The sequence below is a fragment of the Nannospalax galili genome, unplaced genomic scaffold (genome assembly GCF_000622305.1).
Source record: "Nannospalax galili isolate Female #2095 unplaced genomic scaffold, S.galili_v1.0 scaffold1157, whole genome shotgun sequence".
NCBI lineage: Eukaryota > Metazoa > Chordata > Mammalia > Rodentia > Spalacidae > Nannospalax > Nannospalax galili.
This window is the reverse complement of record NW_008340118.1, coordinates 351,482-374,734: the sequence shown is the minus strand read 5'-3', so window position 1 is coordinate 374,734 and position 23,253 is coordinate 351,482. Positions and strand designations below refer to the sequence as shown.

Sequence of the window (23,253 nt, the reverse complement as noted above, 5' to 3'; positions counted from 1 at the left end):
TATATTATCCACACACAGATTTTTTTTTAATAAAAAAAAATAAGTAAACAGAAGCGAGGTATGGTAGTACACACCTATAACCTCAGCACTTGGGAGAGGCAGGTGGAGACCAGCCTGGTTTATACAGTGAGTTCCAGGCCAGCTGGAGCTACAGGGGGACCCTGTCTCAAAAATAAACAAAATAAACAGGATATATAAACTTGACTAAAATAGTTAAAAAAAATAAAGCTGAAAATCAGGCATGGTGGCACACACCTTTAATCCTAGCAGTTGGGAGGCAGAGGCAGATGGACCTTTGTTGAGTTTGAGGCCAGTCTGGTCTACATAGCAGGTCCAGGCCAGCCAGAGCTAATGAGACTTTGTCTCAAAAAAATCACAAAATAAAAGTAAATAATAGAGTAGAGGTAGAACATGTAGTTTCTAGAAGCAGAAGGCAGTTTTAATGAAGGCACACCTCAGAAGGATACCCTCCAGAGACCACCACCATCCTCACTTCACAGGTGAGACTGTCACTGCAGGTCATGAGCCTGATGCAGTAGTCCACACAACACAAAAGCTACACTAAAGCCCTCTAGAAGGTTCAAAAATGTGCTCTGTAGCGATGGATCACTGTCTTGGGCTATACTCACAATTACAAGTTCTTATTAGCAATACAATATCTGGCCATTTTCTAGTAAGAAATAAGGCCTGACACTAACTGCCTGTGGCAGTGAGCTGTCAGGGAAAGCAGCCTAAAGCAGTACCTACTGATTGGAGGGGACAAAAACCAACTCATGAACACACAAGAAAAAAAGCCAAACACATTTTAAGAAACATTTGTCATCAGTTTTTAGAAACATGATTTGTGAATTTTGCTTGCTTGTGAAACACAAAATATTTCCAAAACGTGGCCATCAACGTTGGGTCTTTGTAGGTGGAGGGTAGAAGAGTGGGCCATCTTCACAGACCATCAACCCCTCTGTGGACGCCCCCTCGGCAAGCCATGCTTCCTGCTTGTAGGGAAGCTGCTCACCTGGCTCAGTGCAATTTCTCAAATGGAAGCCCTCTTTGGTGAAGCACAGCTCTATCTGACCGATGGTTTGCACGTCCTCTCCCTAAAAATAAAAGTGGCAGACACGTCAGAACTCAGACTTTGGATTATTATCAGTTTGGGGATCACAACATTTTAGCACTGACTTGAAAGTAACAAAAGTAGTGGCTCCAGATCTGAGACTCCAGACTATGGGGGTCTACAAACAGGAGAAAGTTGAGGGCTGGAGGAGACTGACACAACTTGGTCTGGGGTGAGGAGGTATGCTTTTTCAGCTTGGAAACACAGGTGACTACAAAAATACACGCAGACTCAAATGTGCCCACAGCACACATCAGGACCCTGGGAGAGGAAATCTCAAGATAATAGTTCTCAACTGCTAAAGGAATCACAATGCTTTGTTTATCAGCTAAAAAAAAGAGCCATAATGTTGGCTGAACATTGAAGGGTTAGCTACAACTAAAATGATGAAGAGTGGCAACATAAAAAACTTAGATGTTTATGTGCCTCCTCCTCTTCCCTCTCCACCTTCCAACAGGATATTCTCTTTAGGGTTAAGTGGTACAAAAAACAATGCCCATTCCAGCATGTGTCAAAGAACCATGGGTGATTTCAAAATATCTATGTGCACATACAGCACAGACCCATAGGTCCAAACACCAACAAACACTCATATGCCTATACATATAGCACATGCCCACATATGCACATACATGTGCATGTACAGGCTCAGACATCCATAGCCCACATGCCAATGTGGACACACATCTGTGTCCACACAGACACACATGCATGCACCCATTTGCCCGAACACGTACACATACAGACACTGTGCCCAAATGTAACTCTGTCCCAGAAACTCCAGTGAAGACAAAGCTGTCTGGAAAATAAACTTATCTGTTCAGTAGGAAGAAACAACATGACAAAACACACATCTGACCTGTTCTGGCAGAAGACACTGGATTTTAGGCACCACGCCATAGATTCTGGTGAGGGCATCTTTGAAATCTGCAAGCTGATATTAAATAAAAATATTATGAACAAACTTCAACAGGAAACTTCTAAACAGCTCTGCTTTCTACAGGGCAGGACAAATGCAGCAGTGTCAGCACCCTGCCCACTTAAGAGTTCCCCATATGGGAATTCAGAAGGCTCAGTGCGGAAAGGCATTTGCCACCAAGCCTGATAACCTGTGTTCAATCTCTGCAACCCAGAGGATGAAAGGAGGAAGTGACTCCTGTAAGCTGTCCTCTGACCTCCACACATAACACTGTGGCATATGCACACACACACACACACACGTTTTTTTTTTTTAAAGAGCCCCCCCCTTTGCCTATAGAACTGGAATGATGCTTGAGAATGTCCTGCCTCCATCACAAAGGATAGGATGCTGTCAGCTTGAACTTTACCCATGAGACCCAAGTTATCCCCAACACGTTATACCCTTTCTGCTCCCACCTTCCTCTCTACCAAGCAGCCTAATTCCCTTCTCTCTGACTCCATCCCAGTCTAGCCTCTCCACTTCAGATTATCTTACCTAAAGTCAACCTTGCCAGCTGACCCATACTCCAGCTCTTGGGGCCCCTAAAGCCTCCCAGGCCTGCTTAGGCCTCAAACCTCTGCCACTGTACCTCCCCTTCCCCACAATGGGTACTGCCTCCATCACAGAAGACCTTCAATGCACCAACCACCCATACTGTAAACTGCAAATTTAGACCCCTATGAGCTTCAAACTCCTCCATTAAAGGGTGAACAGCACACCATGCTCCACTCTGGGTCCCTTTACTTCCTCTCCTCTCCTGAGCTCTTTTGCTTCCTCCCAGGAAGGTATCTGCACTCCCCAGCCTTTGTGCCATGGTTTCTGCAACAGACACTTCTCCAGCTATGCCTGCCCATCCTGACCCCATGCCCACCCTCTCTGTAACTCTGCTGTGGGTTCTGGCAGCACTTGCTTCCCCGCCCACACCCATCCCTCTGCTGCCTCATGCTGGAAGCCTTCGTTCCTTCCCATGTGTGTCTCTTCCAGGGTTCTCCTTGCAGAACCTCAGATTCATGTCCAGCTGAATCACAATACACCTGTCTGAGTCCTACAGAGGCCAGGCCTGGTCCCACAGAGCCAAGTCCGGTAGCTACCACATGGTTCAGCCTTTGACCTCCCTAGAGGTCAGCTATCCCCCTCTCCCCACCAGGCAATTAGAACACTACCTAGGACACAGTACACTAGGAACTCTTCAGCTTGGCAATGAGATGAAATCCTCATGCCACAATGTGATTCAGCTCCCCTACCCCAGCTCCCACTTCATACCCTTCCACTCCTGGGTCCCTGAAAAGCTGTCTGCTCTCACTTCCCAGCTCTGTCCATGCTCCCAATCACCTAGTATCCTCCCTAGAGCCCTTACAAGCTACACTTCAACCATCAATTTCTAGATGTCTAGTCCCCAGCTCTTCCCAGGTGTCCAGCAGCACCAATGTCCCACAGAACACATGGGTGGACACGGCCTGGACTCTGCATGCAAAGCAGAAAGTCTGCCCATATGTCAGACCTTATGGATCAGGAGCTCTGCCAAGGCACTGCCTGATATTCCTGCCACCTCACTAAGTGCATGGACAGCTCAGCAATGTGCTGTCCTTGTCATTCCTGTCACCACTGAGATCACCCCTGAAAATTAAGTTGGGTGAAACTGTAAACCTGTTCCCTTTATCAACTTGAATGGGAAGGTCCTGCAAATCCTCATCCCATGGTTACCCAGAAGGGTCTGACTCAATCGGCATCCAAAGCCTTTCCTCAAGCCCTCTGGCTCCAACTCCCTCCTCTCTACTCAAAGAGAAATACACATCAACCTGGAAAATGAGCACACAGCACAGCAGACACCCCTCACAGACAAAGCTACCAGGTTATTTTACACACTGCCCACAGGACAAAGTAACTGTTCAGCATCCAGCCCTGGCCCAGAACAAGTCCTCTCAACCAGCTTTTAAAGCCATGCCTATGATAAGCACAAAAACCACCTCAAGGAATCGCTCTAAAGCAAGAGTCTGCAAACTTTATCTGTAAAGCCCAGATAGTATTTTAAGCTTTGCAAGTGACACATCTCTCTGTGGCAATCAAAACCCAAATAACCCAGAACTGAAAGCATTAACATTGCACATATCCTTTCTAGTCAGTAAGGATCCTATGTTCACAGTATGTTCATGAAAAACAAAGTCAGTTTTGTTTCTCTCTCAAACATTACAACACTGAATGTGCTTTCCTTCAAACTCATCTACACTTGGACCTGGAGGGCACACTACTCTGCAGAACCCACCAACCTGTGCTTCCAAGTCACTGACCTAAACAGCCTTTCGTTTATGTTCATATGCAAATGCAAACAATTCAAGCATCAAAGTTAGTATATGAGAGTTTGTATGGGGACACTTTAAAACTTTTGAGTGCAGGTCTGGAGAGCTGGCGCTGTAAAGGCTCAAGCTCACAACTAAAACTTGAGTGCAAATAAAGCTGAGTGTGGTGATGTGTGCCGTTAATTGAAGCACTCAAGAAGAACCTGCAGCCACATCTCTGCGAGATTAAGCCCTGCCTAGACTACATAGCAAGTTCCAGGCCAATTGGGGCTACAGGGAGACCCTGTCTCACACAAAAAAAGTTTCTTCTGCCAGCAGTGGTGGTGCATGTCTCTAGTCCCAGCAGAGACAGGAGTTTCAGGGCAGCTGGGGCTACTGGGAAAAACCCAGAGTGTAGCTCACAAGATGAATGGATTCTGCTAGATGGCCCCATTGTCACACTAGAGTTAGATGAGAAGCTAAAGGTAAGACCTACCTGGTAGTAATTGATAGATGGCTTGATCCCAAATTTTAGGAGTACACTAAAATAAAAATTGTAAATTAGCTGCATTATGAAAGAATATTACAGTTTCTCGTTCTTTTCAAACATTGTATTTCACAGTGAAAATTAAGGTACTCTTAAAGGAGGGTTTTGGTTTTTTTTTTACTTTCAGCAATAAATATGTGAACAAATACAACAAACAAGCAGTTTCCAGTCCCTCCTTTTCTGGCCTTTTGCACATGCTATCCAAGTGGGCACTTTCCAGAACCTGAGGCTGCATTACAGTACTCCACACCACCGACCTGCAGGAGGACATCCTGATGGAGAGTCTCTAAACATAGTCAATTTGTCTATGTTAGTCTCTAGGCTCATCCTCAAGAATTGTGCTGGTCAAAGCTTTAAAGAATTTAAATGCCCATAGCATTTAAATCGGAACTTCTTGTCTGTTCATTCTCAAAACAAACAGGAAATACTGGAAGTACAAAGTAAAATCCCAGATCACCAACTCCAGACGATTTCTCTGTGGTTCCACCAAGACTTTCTGGATGATTTTGGACTGAACCCAGAGGGTGGAAGTGAAGCCTCCTCTCCGGGTGTTGATTTGCATCAGTCTGCAGCAGCACTTCTTGCCACAAGACACGAGCAAGGAAGAGGAAGCAAGAAAAGTCCCTAAAGCCCAGTGAATGGCCAAAACCCATGCAAGTGTGCCACTGCCTGCCCTGTGCCATTAGTGCATGATCAACACAGGTTCCAAAGACTTTGTGCCAAGAAAGTATAAAATATTCCAATTAAAAAAATATTTACTGGGGCTGAAGAGATGGCCCCACAGTTAAGCACTGGCTGTTCTTGCAGAGAACCCAGGTTCAGTTCCCAGCACCTACATGGTATCTAATAACCAGCCAAAACTCCAGTTTTAAGGGATCTAACGCCTTCTTCTGGCCTCTGCAGGCACTGCACAACATGGGTGTGTCCACTTATAGGAAAAATACTCATGAACAAAATAAAAATAAATCCAAATTTAAAAAAAAATATTAAGTTGTAACTACAAAACTTTCTATAATCTGGGCTAAATATATGATTACAATTTATGTTACCAGGCTTTTATTGCTACTTTTACTGAAATTACTGAAATATGTTGCTTAACACCTATGGTCATGTTCTGTCCTATTTGGCATGTTCTCCTGATGCAGGTGGCCCAGAAAATAAGGCACTTAGGAAAAGATGGGTGAAGTTGTATCATGTGAGGATAGTTGGGTGTTGCCCCATGTCTACACCTGCAAGTGCTCTGAGAACTGCCCTGCAGGACCCTCTGCACCTTCTCAGGCTGGCTGCCTTCATATCAGGAAGTGAGTAAGCATGAGTTATAGTTTCATCAGTTTTACATCTGATGAACAGACAGGAAGTTCCGATTTTGCTAGGAGAAATCATGAAGGGTAATAATTTTTCTGTAACTCTTTGTCATTCTGAGCAAGCACTACATGCCTGAGAATGCTCTCCACATAGCGGGTCTATGTGATCACTTGCTGAGCAACGAGGCAGATAGGTGGCTCTGGCCTCACAGCTGATGATTTACTGACAGTTCTACATGTGTCTATAACAAAAACTACTAAGTTTCAGAAGCTGCAAAGTAGCTACTTGGATGATTTAAAACTTAGCAAAATTCTTCTTACCCTATTTGGTTAAATGAAGCCTTGGTTGCAGGGTTAGCCTGCTACCAGTATGGCTACAAGGCTAGGCCCATTCTCAGCAGCAGCAACTTTATGTGTGCCTGTGCTGCAGGAGCACAGGATGGACCTTCTTGCGGTGACTCCTCGAGATGTCTCTGAAGTGCCCTGCACCTACACTCTGGGGGAGGACTGCCAACAGTCTTGTTCCTACTGCAGGAGAATATTGTTTGCTCTAAGAAAACCCCACAGGTTAGACCACATACACAAGTCAAGATGCTTAGGATCTGCTGCATGTCACTGATGTGTGACATGTAACTAGTGTATGTACTTAATAATGCAGAGTTAAGATAGGAGAAACTTCAGAATCTGGGGGCCAGCCATCCACTTTTTTCATATCAGAGAGAGAAGACCTAAAGAGGTTTTATAACAAACTGCAGAACTGATGTCAGAACAACATCACAGGGATGCACTTGAAACCCTGGGCTCTGCCAGCTGGTGGTTTTTAAAGGCATTCACAGGGCATTCTCTGAGGAAGCTCATCTCCCCAAAGGCACCAGCCCCTCCTGTTCTGCTGCTGGATCCATCAATTCAAACCCCAGCTGTTCTTGAACAAAACAACACAGAAGACCATCTGTGTGAAATGGTGGCACATCATCATGGACGCTCCCTGTGCCAAGGAGGCAGAGCATGTGTTTAGAGTGCCAATGGAGCTTTATTCATCTTTTAAGATTTGATTCATGTACCTTAAGTGTGGTTGATGAGCAAAGGATCTTGGGATTATTCTCATCTGAAGAACTGCCCTGATGAGAGCGAGCTGTACATATTACAAGCAGCAATGCAGACACTGTAAAACCTTTCTTTAAAATAATCAGCAGACATTTCTTTCTCATATATCTAGGGGCTAGAAAGTCTAGAATCAAAGTTCTAGCAGATTTGGTGTCTGGTGAAACCTCATTTCTCATAGTCTACGCTCCTGTGTCCTCAGATGGGGAAGGGGCAACCAGCTCTCTAGCTCTCCAGTCTGCTATAAGGAACTACTCTCACTCATGACAGCTCCACCTTCATGGTCTATCACCCCCCAAAGGCCTCACCTCCTCAAACTGCTCCTAGGGTATGAAGATTTCAGCCTACAAATTTCAGAGGCTATCTACACTCAGCCCATAGCAGGCAGGCCTCCAGTGCTGATGCCTTCCCTCCCCACTCTATCCTAGTTTGTTGGCTTATTATAGTCACTTACAATGAAGGACAATAAGAAACACTTAGGGGCAACAAGATGGGTCAGTGAGTAAAAGTGCTTGCCATGCAAGCCTAAAGACCTGAGGTCAATCCCCAGAACCCACAATAAATGTGAGATAGAACCAACTCTACCAAGTTGTCCTCTGACCTCCATGAATGTGCCATGGCAATTCTCCTTCAGATGAGAATAATCCCAAGATCCTTTGCTCATCAACCATATTTAAGGTACATGAACCAAATCTTAAAAGATGAATAAACCTCCATTGGTTCTCTAAACACATGCTCTGCCTCACACATGCATCATGTATATCACAAGCACACATACAATAATAAAAAATAAAATTGGACGTGGTGGCATCTATCTTTAATCCCAGCATTCAGGAGGCAAAGGCAGGCAGAGCTCTGTGAGTTCAAAGCTAGCTGGGGCTACAGGGAGACCCTGCCTCCAAAGACAAAAATAATTAAAACAATAAATAAGAAACAGTAAGTTGGCACCACAGAGGTTTCTAGATGGCAGGAGCCAGGGAGGCCAGAGCCTTTGTCAGCATGTTGCTCTACGTTCACAGGCTCTTGGACAATCAATTCTCCAGCTCCAGAACTGAGGCCAGGAAGGCAGTAAAAGTCCAAATGGGCTTGGCTCATTTCTAGGGCTTCAAAGACCCTTGCCTGTCACTTCCCATTTGTTCAAGGGGCATTACAACCAGATGCAAAGGCTTATTGGTGCTCAAGTGTGTCTAGGGAAACGAGAAGGCAGCCCCTTTATCAGTTAATGGCATGCCTGTTAGTCTTCATTTTCAGACTGATGACAAGTCAGCACCATCAGGCAGCCTAAGTCTGCATTCTGATTATGACACTCTGTGGTCATAATCTAGAAGAAGCACAAAGACTCAGCATGGGTTCAAGAACCTCCCAGGATGGAACACCATACCTCTTTCAGGCATCAGAACACATGAGTCTGATCATGGGCAGGGGTCTATACTCATTCCCAGTGATCTGGGGCACCAAGGCCAATGGCAGAAGACCCACAATGAGATGTGCACCTACCTGTTGAGGTCAAGCTGCTTGTAGAGATCCAGGCTCTTCCCGAAGTACTTCTTCTCAGAATTGAGAGCGTCTACCTGGGCAGCACAGGTGCCATGCTTCTCCCACTCATGCTTCCTGTGATGTAAGAACAATCAGATATGTCCACTGAGCACATCACTGCCTTCACAAAGCAGGAAGGTCAAAATTCCCTATTTGTAACACAGGCAACAACTCAGACCCCCGTGCTTAGATCAAAGCCCCAGTAATGTGCTGACCTCCAAAGAGCCTTCTCACGTTTTTCATGTTTCCCACCACAAATCACTTCCCGTTGTCTCTACAATCACTACTGCTCAACAGCAAATTAACAGAGGAAGAAAAAAAATGCCATTGTTCAGATACCTCAAATCACACAGGGATGCCTGGTCCCCTGTAGAGCCAGTGCCTAAACCAGGAAATTCAGAATTAACCCACGGAGGCAGAGTGACTAGTCACCATGAGCACCTTAGCCCATTCATGGTCAGCCTCAAATAATAACCACCATGCATACAGCCCTCTTCTGAAGCCTATAGTAATCAACAAGGGAGCTTGGCCAAGCACCTGCAATGAATAGCAATCATTGTATTCCAAAAAAAGAACACTATTGATGAGGATGAGAATTCCTTACAGTCAATGCAAATTAAAGTTTTTAAATTCTGGGAGGATTGGTTGGTTGGTTAGCTGAATGAGTTGCTTTTTTGAGGCAGGGTCTTACTGTATTACTCAGACTGGCCGACTCCCATCTTCCTACCTCAGCCTCCTGAATGCTAGGATTAAAGTTTTACAAAATGTTTGCGTTCTTCGCTGTTTTTCATAACTACTCTGCAAGAGAAAATATCACTGCTAGCTTATGAATGAGGAGTTTGAAGCTCTGAGAGACTAGGTGATTTGGTGATGGTTACACACCCAGGCTGCCCTAGAGTCTGCATTTGAACTTATTCCAAAGTCAGGACCCTTTTCATCCTAGGGTGCTGCCATCCAATCAGTTGCTAATTAGAATGTCCGCCCACCTTCATAATGTCTACAACTGTCAATTCAGTTACTACTGTTAAACAAGGTACCAGGTTTCTTTGGCTTTTGTTAGGGACTGATTAAATCTTAATACATATAACATCCATGCAACCATTTATAAAGCACATGTAGCCCTTAAAAAATATTGCCCAAATGCACACAATTCATTGGGGGAACTTTACTCATCATACCCATTCTAAGTAACTTGGATGTATAGAAGTTACAAGTTTCTCAGCCCTAACCAAGGGAATTTGAGCACAAGAAGGATCAAAGTAGATGGTGACTTGGTTTCTTCATCTAGTTTCCAGACTGAATTCCTTTTGAACTTTCTACATTTCATAAACAGAATTTTTTAAGCTGACTGCAGTGAATTCAGATAACTTAGTTTCCATAAAGCAGGAATAATTGGAACCTACCATATAGGGGTGGTGAGGGAATTGAATCAAGACACACAAAGCACTTCACATTTGCAAAAACAGTTCTTTTATAATAAATATGAACTACTAATGCCAGTAAATGTCAGCTATTTTTTTTGAGCAAATTTAGCCCAATGGATGCTACAGAAACATCAAAATGTTTTTGCTTTTTTTAAAACAAGATCTCATGCAGCCTAGGCCTGCTGGCCTGAACTCCAGATCCTTCTTCCTAAACCTCTCAAGTATTGGGATTACAGGAATATGCCATCATACGCAGCTAAAATACTTCAAGGTACCTAATCACAGATCACTAACTGGACATTTTCACTATTCCAAGTGTCAGTACCCTATCCACAGTGTCTCAGCATGCCACCCTCAATATTCAGCAATCCCTGACAGGCCTAGGCACTGAGAACAGAACAAGCATGCAGGTGCATGTCCTGGCATTACTCTCCCACCAATCTGTCCCCTCAGTGATGAGAGGCACCTACCTTTCTGGGGCTACTCAGGCCCAAAGACACAATCCATAAGAGGTTGCATGATCAAACTTGACATAACCCAAATCTGATTCTTCTTAAAAGAATCAGAAAGCAAGCCAAAGAATAATCCCTGTTTTGCAGGGGACAATGTACACAGAGTTTTCAAAATGACTCATCTTAGGAATTACCCTGAACACCAAGTAGTATCACTCTAAGGGATCAGTAGTTAGGAGCACTTATTCCTCTTGCAAAAGACCTGAGTTTAGTTCCCAGTACCCACATCAGGCAGCTCACAACTTCTTGTAACTCCAGTTTCAGGGGATCCAACCCCCTCTTCTGGCCTCCATAGGCTCCTGAACATAGGTGGCATATACACACACAAAATCAAAACAAAATCTTTATTTTAAAAAATCCACTGTATATTTGATTATTTGGGATTCGAGAAGTTGCCTAACACCCTCTCTCACCCTGGGAACTGTCAAGTCCCAAGAACTCTGAGGTAGCTAAAGGACACTCAGGTTGTAGACAAGAGAATGTGGCATCAAGCAGGTTCCAGGGCTACACAGTATAACAGGATTTCCAAAGTACAAACACTGATAAGTCATTCTTTCCTTTTCAAAAAAAAAGAGCTGAAGTCTGTGATTTTAATATCCATCTTTAAAATGAAGTCAAATGTTTCCCCTTACTAAAGCATAAAAATAAATGCATATTTTTAAATATGCTGTTTGGTTTAATGGTTCAAGGGCTCTATGTACAGAAGAAGGCATGCTTTATGCTGACATCAAGCCATTTGGCTAAAATCTGACTGCCTCTGCCACGAAACAATGCGCAACTGGAAAACTCTTTTTTCAAATAATTACTGCTTTGGCTCGAAGCTGGAGTGCCATGGCCCATGTGTTCATGACTTGGTCCTCCATCTATGTGTTACTGGGAAGGGATGTAATTTTTTTGTTGTTATCTTTTGGGTTTTTTTTTGGTTTTTTTTGTTTTTTGTCTTTTTGAGACAGGGTCGCCCTGTAGCCTGAGCTGTCCTGGAACTCTCTATATAGACCAGGCTGGCCTTGAACTCACAGAGCTCCACCTGCATCTGCCTCCCCAGTGCTGGGATTAAAGGCGTGCGCCACCACACCCAGCTAGGGATGGAATTTTAAAGGGTGCCTAAGCACACACAGAGACCCTCTCTCCACCTGTTTTCCTTTTTGCTCCCTTCCTGCTGTGAGCTGGGAAGCCTCCTCTGCAATGTTCGCCCACAATGTACTGTGCTACCAAAGGTCTAGACCAAATAGGATGAAGAAATCAGGGACAGAAACTTCTAAAATCATGAGCCAAATAAATCTTCCTCTGCTTTAGTTTGTTTTTTCCTGGGCCGTTTGTTACAGAAAGCTGACACGGACACCACAGACTCATCACTGCATGTACACTGTGAAGTACCATATAAAGGATTTTTCATTTTCCCTCATTCCAACTCATTATAGCAACTACCTAATTTGAAGCACTTTCCAGAATTTAGGCTATGGAAAACAAGTTCAAGGCTTGCATGGGCTACCCAGTGAGTTCAAGGCTAGCCTGAGCAACTTAGTGAGATGCTTTCTCAAAATCAAAAGGAAAGAACAGCTTAGTAGTAAACATCTAGCATGTGTGACAACCAGGGTTCAATGCCTTACGCCATTTATTACTCAAGTTTCCACTGAGTGGTTCTGTTTATCTAAGGGTGATTTCAACCTACAGATAAGTCTGTGAACCCTAAAACCACAAACTCTCAAGTGAGATGCTAAACTGAACACTATGATCCAGAAAGGGGACATCTCTAACAGTCCTTTGTTTTAAATAGCATTTTACTAAACTTAAGTTCTTATTTCCCTAAAAATTCTATACAAAGATATTTCTGGGTAAAATTAAGCTTTCTAGGAAAGTATTATTAGCTGTAATCTGAATTATAAGTTGTCATATTGAAAGCAAATATAGAAAAAAAACTACCTTCAGTTGAGCCAATCTTGTCTTTTTCCTTCAATTTTTTTTTTTTTTTTTAATGGGGCGTTTGGCTACTCTAACATTCCCCCTTCTGAAGAGGTAACCCTAAAATCCTTTAAGGATTAGATAAAAGCTCCCAAATATTTTCAACAGTTTTGGCCTTTGGAATGGAGTAGGTCGCTAAAGAGGCCCAAGGACATTGTCTTAGCCAAGAAACCGAGCCAATCTTATCTTCTTAAAAACAATGCTTTTCAAAACAATCTTGAGTTAATGCAGCTCTTCTGCCCCAGACTCAGCTTCCGCTGACCTCGAAGAAGACTGGCTTCACTGAGAATCTCACCTTTTCTCTACCCCAAGTCACTCTGAAATCACTATCTTTAGGCATGTTATTCTCTCTGACTCCCATTCTCTCTCTCCCATTCTCTCTCTGTTCTGGACTGAATTTTAAGCATGAAATCATTTGATTTAAACTTCAGTAGATAACTTTTTTAATGAAGTAATGAATGCAATAGTACATAGATTAGAAAACAAATTCATAAATTCCACCTGACCTCATTTTTAGCCCACTGGAGAGAGGCACTAAAAACAGCATTACAGAATCATAATCATTTCTAGACAAAGGGCAGCTCTCAGCCTCAGGAGATAGGACCTCCTGTCTGCTTTCTGTGCCTCACACAAGCTGCAGTTCAGAACACTTAGAAGCGCTCCACACATATTTAAAATGCACTATAGATGACAGAAACTCAGACTTACCAGAATTGGCTGCGATTAGAAGATGGGTGAATTACATCAGGCCAGTATATCTTCATATCCCGCAAAAGGTCCTATACATAATTTTTAAAAAGTTTAACCAGAACCTAACAAGCTCAAACCTACAGAGCAAATCTAACAAGCTAATATATTAAAAATAAAACCTGAGCTGACAATATTTAAGTAAGCAAAATGGTTCTGTGCTTATTCAGCAGGAAGTATTTCCCAAGACATGTAAAAGTTAAGTAGTCACACAGTGGCATGTGAAAATATAAGCACTTAGAAGGGAATGATAAAACCGTAGTAAGAAATGAACTTTCAGGAGCTGGAGAGATGGCTTAGAGGTTAAGAGCACTGGCAACTCTTCCTGGAGACCCAGTTTTGATTCCTAGCACAAACATGGCAGGTAACAACCATCTGTAACTCGAGTTCCAGGAGACCTGATGCCCTCTTCTGGCCTCCCTGGGCATTGCATGACACAGGTACACTTACATACATGCAGGCAAAACACTCATACACATAAAATAAAAATAAATTCCAAACAAAAAGAGAAAGAAATGAGCTCTCTTGCCCAGCTTGGTGGTGTACAACTTTAGTCCCAACACCTGGGAGGCAGCAGCAGGAGGATCTCTGTGAGTTCCAGGCCAACCTGGTTCACATACTAAGTTCCAGGCCAGCTGGGGCTAGAGGGAGACCCTTTCTCAAAAAAACAAATAACAACAAAAAAGGAAAAAAATTAAAAAAAATAAAAGACATATAAAACTACAACATAAGCTATAAATCCTAATGCAAACTATATACCGTAGTTACTGTGGTATCAGTATTGGCTCTTCAATTGTGAGAAATATGACATGCAGATAGACAATGTTAATGGTGGTACTCAGTGTGCACTTTGTATTCAATTTTTCTGTAAACCTAATACTCTAAAATCAATGGCTGTGAAACAGATACAAGTGCTTGTTTTCCAGAGCTTTCTGAGCAAGGCAGCCTGTACCCCCTTGCTCTGAAAGTTTGGGACACTGGATCCAACGGGGCTCAAGCTCATTTTTTAATTTCTATACATCCATCACACAAAAATGGAACTTCAATGAAAAGGAACATAGGTAAAGGTACGTATAAAGGGAAATTTGCTTTCTCCTTTTCCCCACTGTACCATAATCCTCCCCTTCAACTCGCCAGTAACCAGCTTCCCTGTCCTAAGTAAACAGTCCTGCCACCTCCTTCCAGAGCTGTCTGCCCTACTTGTCACTTCCATACGCCTTCCTCACCTGCCAGCCCAAGTCTGGCTTCAGCCCCACCAGCCCTCTGGGGACGACCTAGGATGATGATGTAACATGCTGTCAAACTAGGCCATGTTCCTTTCAGACAGAGGTTAAGTTGAGCATTAATGCTACACAAGTAAATCAGGCCTTTCTGAAAGAGCAGCAGTTATGACATCACTACTAAGGACCCAAAAGTCCCTCTAAGCAAAAGGCACTGCAGCCTTCCTTTTCTGGACCCTCCCTCCCCAGGATATCTAACCTACTGAACTTTCTTCAACCTCCCCTTCTCCTGGCACCATTTTTACAGGTCCTTTTCCTATCTTGCCTTTAAATGCTGGGCTCAAGCTTTGTACAGTGATAGTATCATGGCCAATGAGGATTAGCTGAGGTGCAGTTCTTGCTAACTGAAAATCCCTCCCAATATTCAGCATGACAACATGCAATGCAGTCAGCAGCAGCAATGTTTGACAGTCTCTAAGGAGACTGAATAATCTTGGTTTTAAGAAAATCTCCTTTTGGGGGACAGGGAGGTTTGAGGGTGTCCCTGTAGACCCAGCTGTCCTGGAACTCACTATGTAGACCAGGCTGGCCTTGATCTCATAGAAATCTGCCTGCCTCTACCTCCCAAGTGCTGGGATTAAAGGCCTATACCACCATGCCTAGCTAAGAAAAAGGTACTTTTAATAAGTTTAGTCAGTTACTATTGAGTTTGGTTTCACTGTCCATTTTTATCTCAACATCTGCTTCCTGGACAACCTGGCCTGATACAGAGTGACTTGGCATCTGGCCTGAGAAACAAGCGAAGCTTGACCTTGTCTGTGCAGAGATTTTTGTATACAACTAGCAAACTGTCATCACCTCAACATGTGGGATACACTGGTGATAGAACAATAAATACTGCAATGATAATTTAGATAACAGCTATAGTATGTATATATTCAGACACTCAGTAAACAAATTATTTTTATTACTCAACAACAAAATATTGGGTTCTTCAACACTCACCTGTCAGGCCTGCCACGTCCTCTACCCTACTCCAGTTACCCTGACATAAGATTATACACAGGAATTGTTGGTAGGAATGATGCGTGGGAGTACGTTTAGTATTCCATGTGAATCAGGAAAATCTCAAGAGTACTTCTGCTAAAATCTCTTGTAAGCTTATGACTTTCCTGACATAGGAGCCCATCATTTACTCTGTAACAGCTTTTGTACTAGAAAGACCCACCATTTTCTCCTTGGTCAGAGTTCCCACTTGGAAACTCACCACCTATGGCCAGAATGGCCATCTTTGGGTATTATGTGCCACAGCTGTCTAGAGATGTTCCACCCTCTATCACATAGACCAGATGCCCACTTTCATTCACTGACCCAGAAGCCCCTGGAAATGGAGACTAGCTGGGGCTGGCATAGCCAGCACAGGCCCTGCTCCCACTTGAGCTTGCTTCTGACAGCTCACTTACGCAGTGCTTGGGCTCAGGGTAAAAGAAGAGAAAGGTCAATTTTTATTAAATTTATTGGGTAGTTTTCAATAGTGGTAATTACTAAAACAGACTCAGGCTCAGCCCTAGTGAATTCATTCTTGACCCTGTAATTTTAAGCATGGCTTTGAAGGTACATTTGAAGAAGAGAGTTCATAAAGTTCAACAATCAATTGCAGAAGTATAATTAAAAGTTAATACCTTAATCTCGTCTAAATTAAAGTGCCACGATCGGTTACATTCTTCTGCTCTATCAGGCCTTGAAATCCAAATTTAGAAAATATTAGTCTTGGTTCAGATGACTTTTCTAGGATATTAGAAAGTACTTTCATTAAAGTCTTCACAGAAATAAAAAAAAAAAAGCTCAAATCAAGAATCCCTTGTCCTAAGAGAGGGAGAATCATTACCTATCCCAAGTGGGCAGCCCTAAACACAGGTGCCCATGAATTGAGCAGCACTAAATGGACCCAGTGCACTTAAATGCATACACGCATGTACGTGTAACAATAACAAAAGAAGAGGACAAGAAGCTGAGAGGGAGTAGGGGACATGGGATGAGTTGGTGGTGGTGGACTGGAAGGGATGGAAATAATGCAGACTGTACTCATGCGTGAAATTCTCAAAAGTAAAAAAAATTAAAAAAGAATTCCCTATCCCACGCAAGCCTTTCAACAAGGAATGCGGCAATGCAAGTGGTCAGTCTGGTTTTCTTTTGAAGGAGAAACAAATGGAGCTAAACCAGTCCAGGAATCATATAGGCTAGCTTCTCAGCAGAGGAAGCACGGCAGAGCTCTGGAGGGGTCCAACCTCAGCTCTTTCCTAGCAGGGGATCCTAAGGTGTCTGGCTTGGGTTATGTCCACTCTAAAGGCACCAAATTAATGTCCACGTATGCAGAAGGAATCAACTAAAGGGGTGCAGACAAACCTGGGGCTTGGGGAGGAGGGTGCTTACAAGCAGTAGGAAATGGAGTCCTTGTCTATTTGTCTACCTTTTTACTTTTATCTATTTATTTATAGTGGGCCCCAAGGATAAAACAAGAAGCTAGTCAAGTTCCTTATATATTCAAACTAGATTGTTATTAGTCTATCACAAGAGAAGTAAACAGGGCCAGGTGTGGTGGAGCACACCATATCAGGCATGGTGGCAATTTCAGCACTCAGGAGGCAAAGGAAGACAGATCTCTGTGAGATGGAGCCCAGCATGGTCGACATAGTGAGTTCCAGGCCAGCTGGGGCTACAGGGAGACCCTGTAATAACAGAATTATGGTGATATTATAAAAACTAAAAATATCTTTAAAAGAATCTGTCTACTGAATAAACTCATAACAAGTCTGGGGGCTGGAGAGATGGCTCAATGGTCAAGAGCACTGATGGTTCTTGCAGAGGACCCGGGTTCAATTCCCAGCACCCACATGGTGTCTAACAACTGTCCCTAGCTCCAGTTCAGGGATCCAACACTTTCTTCTGACCTCCATGGGCATTGCATGACATGGGTATACGTACACATATGAGACAACATGCTCATAAACATAAATTTTTAAAAAAGAGTAACACGTCCAATTATAGTGACTGGATTCAAGCTAGCTTTTCCTGTTTCATTAGGTTTTACTACGTTAGATGCTTACCATAGTCCATGTATTGTCCAGTAATCAAGAGTGTCTCGACAGCTATCAACCTCCTAGAGAGAAAAGACATAAGAAAGATAGTCAACTGTTTAAACATTTAGCAATTCCATTTTCTTTCAATATGCATCAAAGCAGAAAGCAGACAGATGTGATCACTAATGCAAGGTAAATTCAATGTTGACAAGTAGTAAGTTTATTCTCATAACATGATCATGAGGCAGCATCAGGGCTGGGTGCTAGGTCAGTCCTCAGCACACAACTGAGCTGACAGAAAGCATCAAGTTTGCTCTTTTCATGTGCTCACAAACATGGAGACTCACATTCACCCATGATTATCTGCTTACCATATAATCAGAATGACATGTGAAAGTCCCAATACCCTGCTGCACTGAAGCCACTCTAGATCCAGAACACCTAAGTGAAGTGGGAAGTACTAAACCTGAAGCCAACAAGTGTAAGAGTGAAAATCTGATTATAACCTTGACTTTTATTGAGAAGATAAAATCAGAGATGAAAATCTCAGTAAAATAAAAACTTTTTAGGGCTCTCCAAATGATTTAGTTTCCACAATAAACAAGAGATATACTTGGGTCCGTTACTACTGACAGGCATCATGTTCCATCCTGCCCAGACGCCTCCAGCCTACAGCTGATCTAAAGAGACTGCCCAGTTCTAGTGCCTGAAACATCTGGTGAGAACTGCCTGCCACTGGAAGACTGGTGTGACAGGCCATAAACACCTCAAGCCATCCCAAGTCCTTCCTTAAAGAAACCTCATTCTCCATGGGTACAAGGCTCATGAAGTGCCAAGCCAGAGCTGAGGTCTTTGCTGAGCTCCACATCCAGGCCTCTGCACCTGCTTTCAGGAAGGTGACCTGGGCAGGAGGTAGCCTTCTTCCTCAGACAGCAAACACTCAGGTCTCTTGGTGTCTCTGAAGGTGATACCCTGGAGACATGACAGACGTGTCCCAGCACAGTTCTTATTTCTATGTCAGGAGAAGGTGGCCAGAGACAGCCCTGCTGCCAGGGATGGGCACAATGGATCAAGAGTTTCCTCATCATGGGCACCACCCTGTTTGAAATAAATTGCCCAACAATGACATTTTGATAGTAACTGATTTTTTAAAAATTGAATTTCTAAAGCCTTAAGGCAGGAAAGCACTTTTCATGCCTAGTCACTTTGCCAAAGGACACACCCAGATTTGTCAGACAGGCCAGACCAGGTTGAGTCTGGGTCTTGAAGGCAGTTCCTGTAGAGCTGGCATCAACCACTGCTTTCCCACCATGTGGATCCTGCAACAGGACTCAAGGCCTTCAGCAATCCCCGTACTGAGAAGAGCTGAGGTCCCTGCCACCTAAATTTCATGTCCTGTCACTCCATCTCACATCTTCTCACTCCCCCATCAGAGCCAGAAAACAGCTCCAGGAGAAAACCCTCTGAATGTTTGGGAAAGAAGACCGGAGCAGTGCAATATAGTAAGGAGACTGTCACACTGAGCTTCCAGGTCAAGAGAGTGATTCAGTAACTGTAACAAATGAAATGTCATGTCAACAGAAATTAAACAAGTGAGGAGGTGGAAAAGAATGTCCCACCACTCAGTACTCAATGGGACAGACAAAAGGCAGGAGTGGCCCAGCCTGGTAGGAAACTACCAAACTACACTGCAGCTGCTGGCTACTTCTATCTTGCATAGTAAGAGGCCTGAAATTTTAGAGTTTTTTTCCATTTATTTTTATTTTAATTGTGTGGATATGTACGGGGGGTTATGTGTACATTGAGTGCAGGTGCCTACAGAAGTCAGAGGTGTTGGATCCCCCAGGAGCTGAATTTACAGGCAGTACTGAGCTCCCCTCTCCATCCTTGTGTGGTTGCTGGGAATTGAACTTGGGTCCTCTGGAAGAGCAACAAGTACTCTTTAACCACTGAGCCATCTCTCCAGCCTGTGGGCCTCAAATTTTAAACTCAAGACATATTTTCAGAAGCACATAAATAAAACTAGTACCCATTTAGCAGTATAAAATACTTTAGGTTTCATACAACAAATCCCAGGATTGGCTTTGTAAACCACCCATGAGGATGAGCCAGAGCAGGGCCCCCCAGCTGGCAGCACTCCAACCAAAGAGCCTCAGCACTGACACCCTAAAGGGACACAAGGAATAAAGCAAGACATTAGCATGGACCGAGGTATCAGCCTCGAAGGAGAAGGGTGTCATGGGTATCAAGCGGAACAGATGTGATGGAGGCAACTCTTCCACTCAGGAGAACATTTGAACAAGACCTTCAATAACATGGAGGGAGGAGCCTTCAAGCCTGCTGTGGGTGAACTATATCCCCTAAAACATATACCGCTGTCCCTAACTGCCTACCTGTGAACATAAGCTCATTTAGAAATAGGGTCTTCATAGACTACAAGGTAAAATTATGCCCTACTAGATCAGAGATGGCCCTAATTCCAATCAGTGATGTCCAGTGAGATAGAGATACCATGTGTAGAAAGCAAGCATTGGGGTGGTACATCCATAAGCCTAGGACACCAAGGACTATCCCCTCTAGTAGGAGCAGAACAAGAGGTTGGAACAACACTCTGTCAGAGCCCTCCTGGGGGAACCATTCCTACTGACACCTTGGCTTCAGGCTTCCAGTTCCAGGACTGAGAGAACACATTCCCAATGTTCTAAGCCCACCTTATGACTCTTACAGTGGTCCTCGGAAACTAACACACCTGGCCCTCCTCAGCAACAGTCACCTGCAAGGAGGTCCAGCTAGTCCAGATTCCACCACAGGGTAGGATGAGGCAGCTGGAGGCTCTTAGTACACAGTGGGACACAAGGTGGGCACTCATGCATTCAAACCAGTTCATAGAGGTTCACTGGATAAGAAGGACCAGCAGAGCTGGGTGTGGTGGCGCACGCCTTTGATCCAAAGCAAAGGCAGGTGGATCTCTGTGAGTTCAAGGCCAGCCTGGTCTACATAGTGAGTTCCAGGACAGCTACAGCTACAGGAGGACCCCGTCTCAAAAAAGACCAAAAAATAAAATAAAAAGGACCAGCAGAAGCAGAACTCACCTTGCACACTGTTGGAGGCCAGTGCTGGGTCAAAATCAGTTTTCTCCACTCATGGCTGCTGCTGTTAAAAGACAAATGTTTTAAAATGACAGAAAACATCCCTCCATTCGGTCTCTCAACATGGAGTCTCTATGGAACCAGGGATACTGTTGGGAAAAGACAAAGTCCCCACCTCCTAAAGTCACACTTCAGAGAATGATGAACACTATAGGAACATGTATACCATGGCACACAACTGGCAGCAGTGAAGGCTAGAAACACAAACCTAAGAGGACAGGGTGCATCCAAGAAGGGCCTACTGACGGAGCTTGACAGCACGTCACCTTCCTCCACCCTTCAAGTTGTTTAAGAATATAGGTTCATGATCCCTAAGTTGCCTTTGTGAACCCCTAAGTCCCTGAAAACTGGCCATTTTTTCCCCCTAACTCACATGGCAAAGGCAGGTTCTTAGAAGGCCTCTGATGTACAAAGGGCTCAAATTACAAAGTATGGCTGAAAAATGTGCTCCATGGCTGGAAGCAGAACTAATTCAGAAGAAACCAGAAGGATTCTATGTGGAATTATCCTGAGCACTGCTGACTACATGCAGAATCCACAACTAAGATGACAGGAAAACTCAGCTTTAAGTTTGAACTAATGATACAAGCTTTCTCTACAAAAGGGAAGAAATGCATTGTGAGAACTGAACTGAAGTGTTAGAAGTCTGACCACTGTGGAGCAGCTTTATTGACAAAGGTGCAGCATCTGGGAGGTTAACCCGTCCAGGAAGATAAGGACAGCACGTTTACAATAAAACTCAACACTACTGTCAAGACAGAACACCTGCAACTCAGACAAAAGAGATGTGCCTATGCCTGCAAGAAACCAGAGCCCCAGTACTCAGCCCCAGTGCTCAGGGAGGAAGCCCTGGAAAGCTAGCCTCTCTGAGACAGGGGTCCACCAGGCCCAGACAGTGCAGGAAATGCCCCGGGACCTAACCACCCCCAAGCCTAACCCTAACCCCAGCTTCACATAAAGGAAAACCACAGTGCAGCCTGAGACCCTAGTCACTGGTCACTACCTCCCAGCAGGCTCTGGTCTGAGCACTGGAGTAGCCCTCAGCTGCCCAAACCAGGTCACACTAGTTCAATGAGCACTACACCACTCCCATATAGGGAGCAGCTCAGCACTCACCCCGCACACCGCGCACACCGCACACACCCCACACACAGACACCACATACACACACCACACACACACCCCACACACCGACGCCACACACACACCCCACACACAGACGCCACACACACACCCCACACACAGACACCACACACACACCCCACACACAGACGCCACATACACACCCCACACACAGACGCCACATACACACCCCACATACAGACACCACATACACATACCACACACAGACGCCACATACACACCCCACATACACACGCCACATACACACCCCACACACAGACGCCACACACCACACAGACACCACACCACACATACAACACATACACAGCATATACACCACTCTACACCTAATGTACACACAACACACCACATACCCGCATTCACACACTACACCACACGCGCGCGCACACAGCCCTCGAACTACACAACACACGCGCACGCACACAGCCCTCGAACCTCCGCGCACAGGAAGCGGACGCCCGTGACGTCGGGACCCAGGAGCGCCGCGTCCCTAGCCAACGGCGGGGTGAGCTCCGGGTCTGCGGACCCGCCGTCCCGCACAACACCCACGCCCGCCACCAGAGCGTCCCGGGGCCGCCGGAAGGAGCCGAGGGGAGCCAGGGCCGACAGGACGCGGGCCCGAAGAGCCGTCGAGGAAGACCCGTGCCCTCCCCGCGGGCTCCGCCACGCTCACCTCCACAGCGGGCCCGCGCCGCCCAGGCAGCACAGCGTCAGGCCGCAGCCCAGCACCGCCACCCAGGCCGGGAGCGCGCCTTCCGCCACCGGGGGCGCCATGGCTCGGACCAGGCCCAGGCTCCCGGCGGCCTCCTCCTCTACACCGCACCTACGACTCCTCAGCCGTCTGCGAAGCGCGTGTCCGCAGCCCGCAGAGCTTCCCGAGTGCACAGCGCGGGGCCAGTAACCCCCGAAGCCACGCCCAGTACCCGGGACCGCCCGGCCTCAGGGCCTCAGGCTCCTGACGGACACGCCCCCACAGCCCTAATTCCGGCCTCTTGACGGACACGCCCCCACGGTCCAGGTTCCGGCCTCCTGACGGACACGCCCCCACAGCCCTAATTCCGGCCTCCTGACGGACACGCCCCCACGCCCGGCTCCTGACAGACACGCCCCCACGCCCGGCTCCTGACGGACACGCCCCCACGCCCGGCTCCTGACGGACACGCCCCCCACGCCAGGCTCC

At 45.2% G+C, this 23,253-nt stretch overlaps 1 protein-coding gene and 1 non-coding gene across 5 annotated transcripts; one reads left to right on the top strand and one right to left on the bottom strand.

Moving 5' to 3' along the window:
- Positions 1-414: 414 nt before the first annotated feature.
- Positions 415-23,032, bottom strand: Rnaset2 (ribonuclease T2). Of its 4 annotated transcripts, none has more exons than XM_008835104.3 (9): positions 22,747-23,029; positions 20,874-20,931; positions 17,809-17,861; positions 16,384-16,441; positions 13,443-13,513; positions 8,798-8,911; positions 4,845-4,890; positions 1,971-2,045; positions 415-1,094 (listed from the first exon to the last, which is right to left on the bottom strand). In XM_008835104.3, the coding sequence occupies exons 1-9, from the start codon at positions 22,845-22,847 to the stop codon at positions 894-896; spliced, it is 777 nt and encodes a 258-aa protein (XP_008833326.1). In that variant the 5' UTR covers positions 22,848-23,029; the 3' UTR covers positions 415-893. The 4 variants fall into 4 exon arrangements, with proteins under 4 accessions (XP_008833326.1, XP_008833325.1, XP_029420379.1 ...); XM_008835103.3 differs by having other exon boundaries at positions 20,874-20,934; positions 22,747-23,026; XM_029564519.1 differs by lacking the exons at positions 13,443-13,513; positions 16,384-16,441 and having other exon boundaries at positions 22,747-23,032.
- On the top strand, positions 15,045-15,184 carry LOC115070682. Its single transcript, XR_003849835.1, has one exon. It is a non-coding gene; the product is annotated as a U4 spliceosomal RNA (small nuclear RNA).
- Positions 23,033-23,253: the final 221 nt, after the last annotated feature.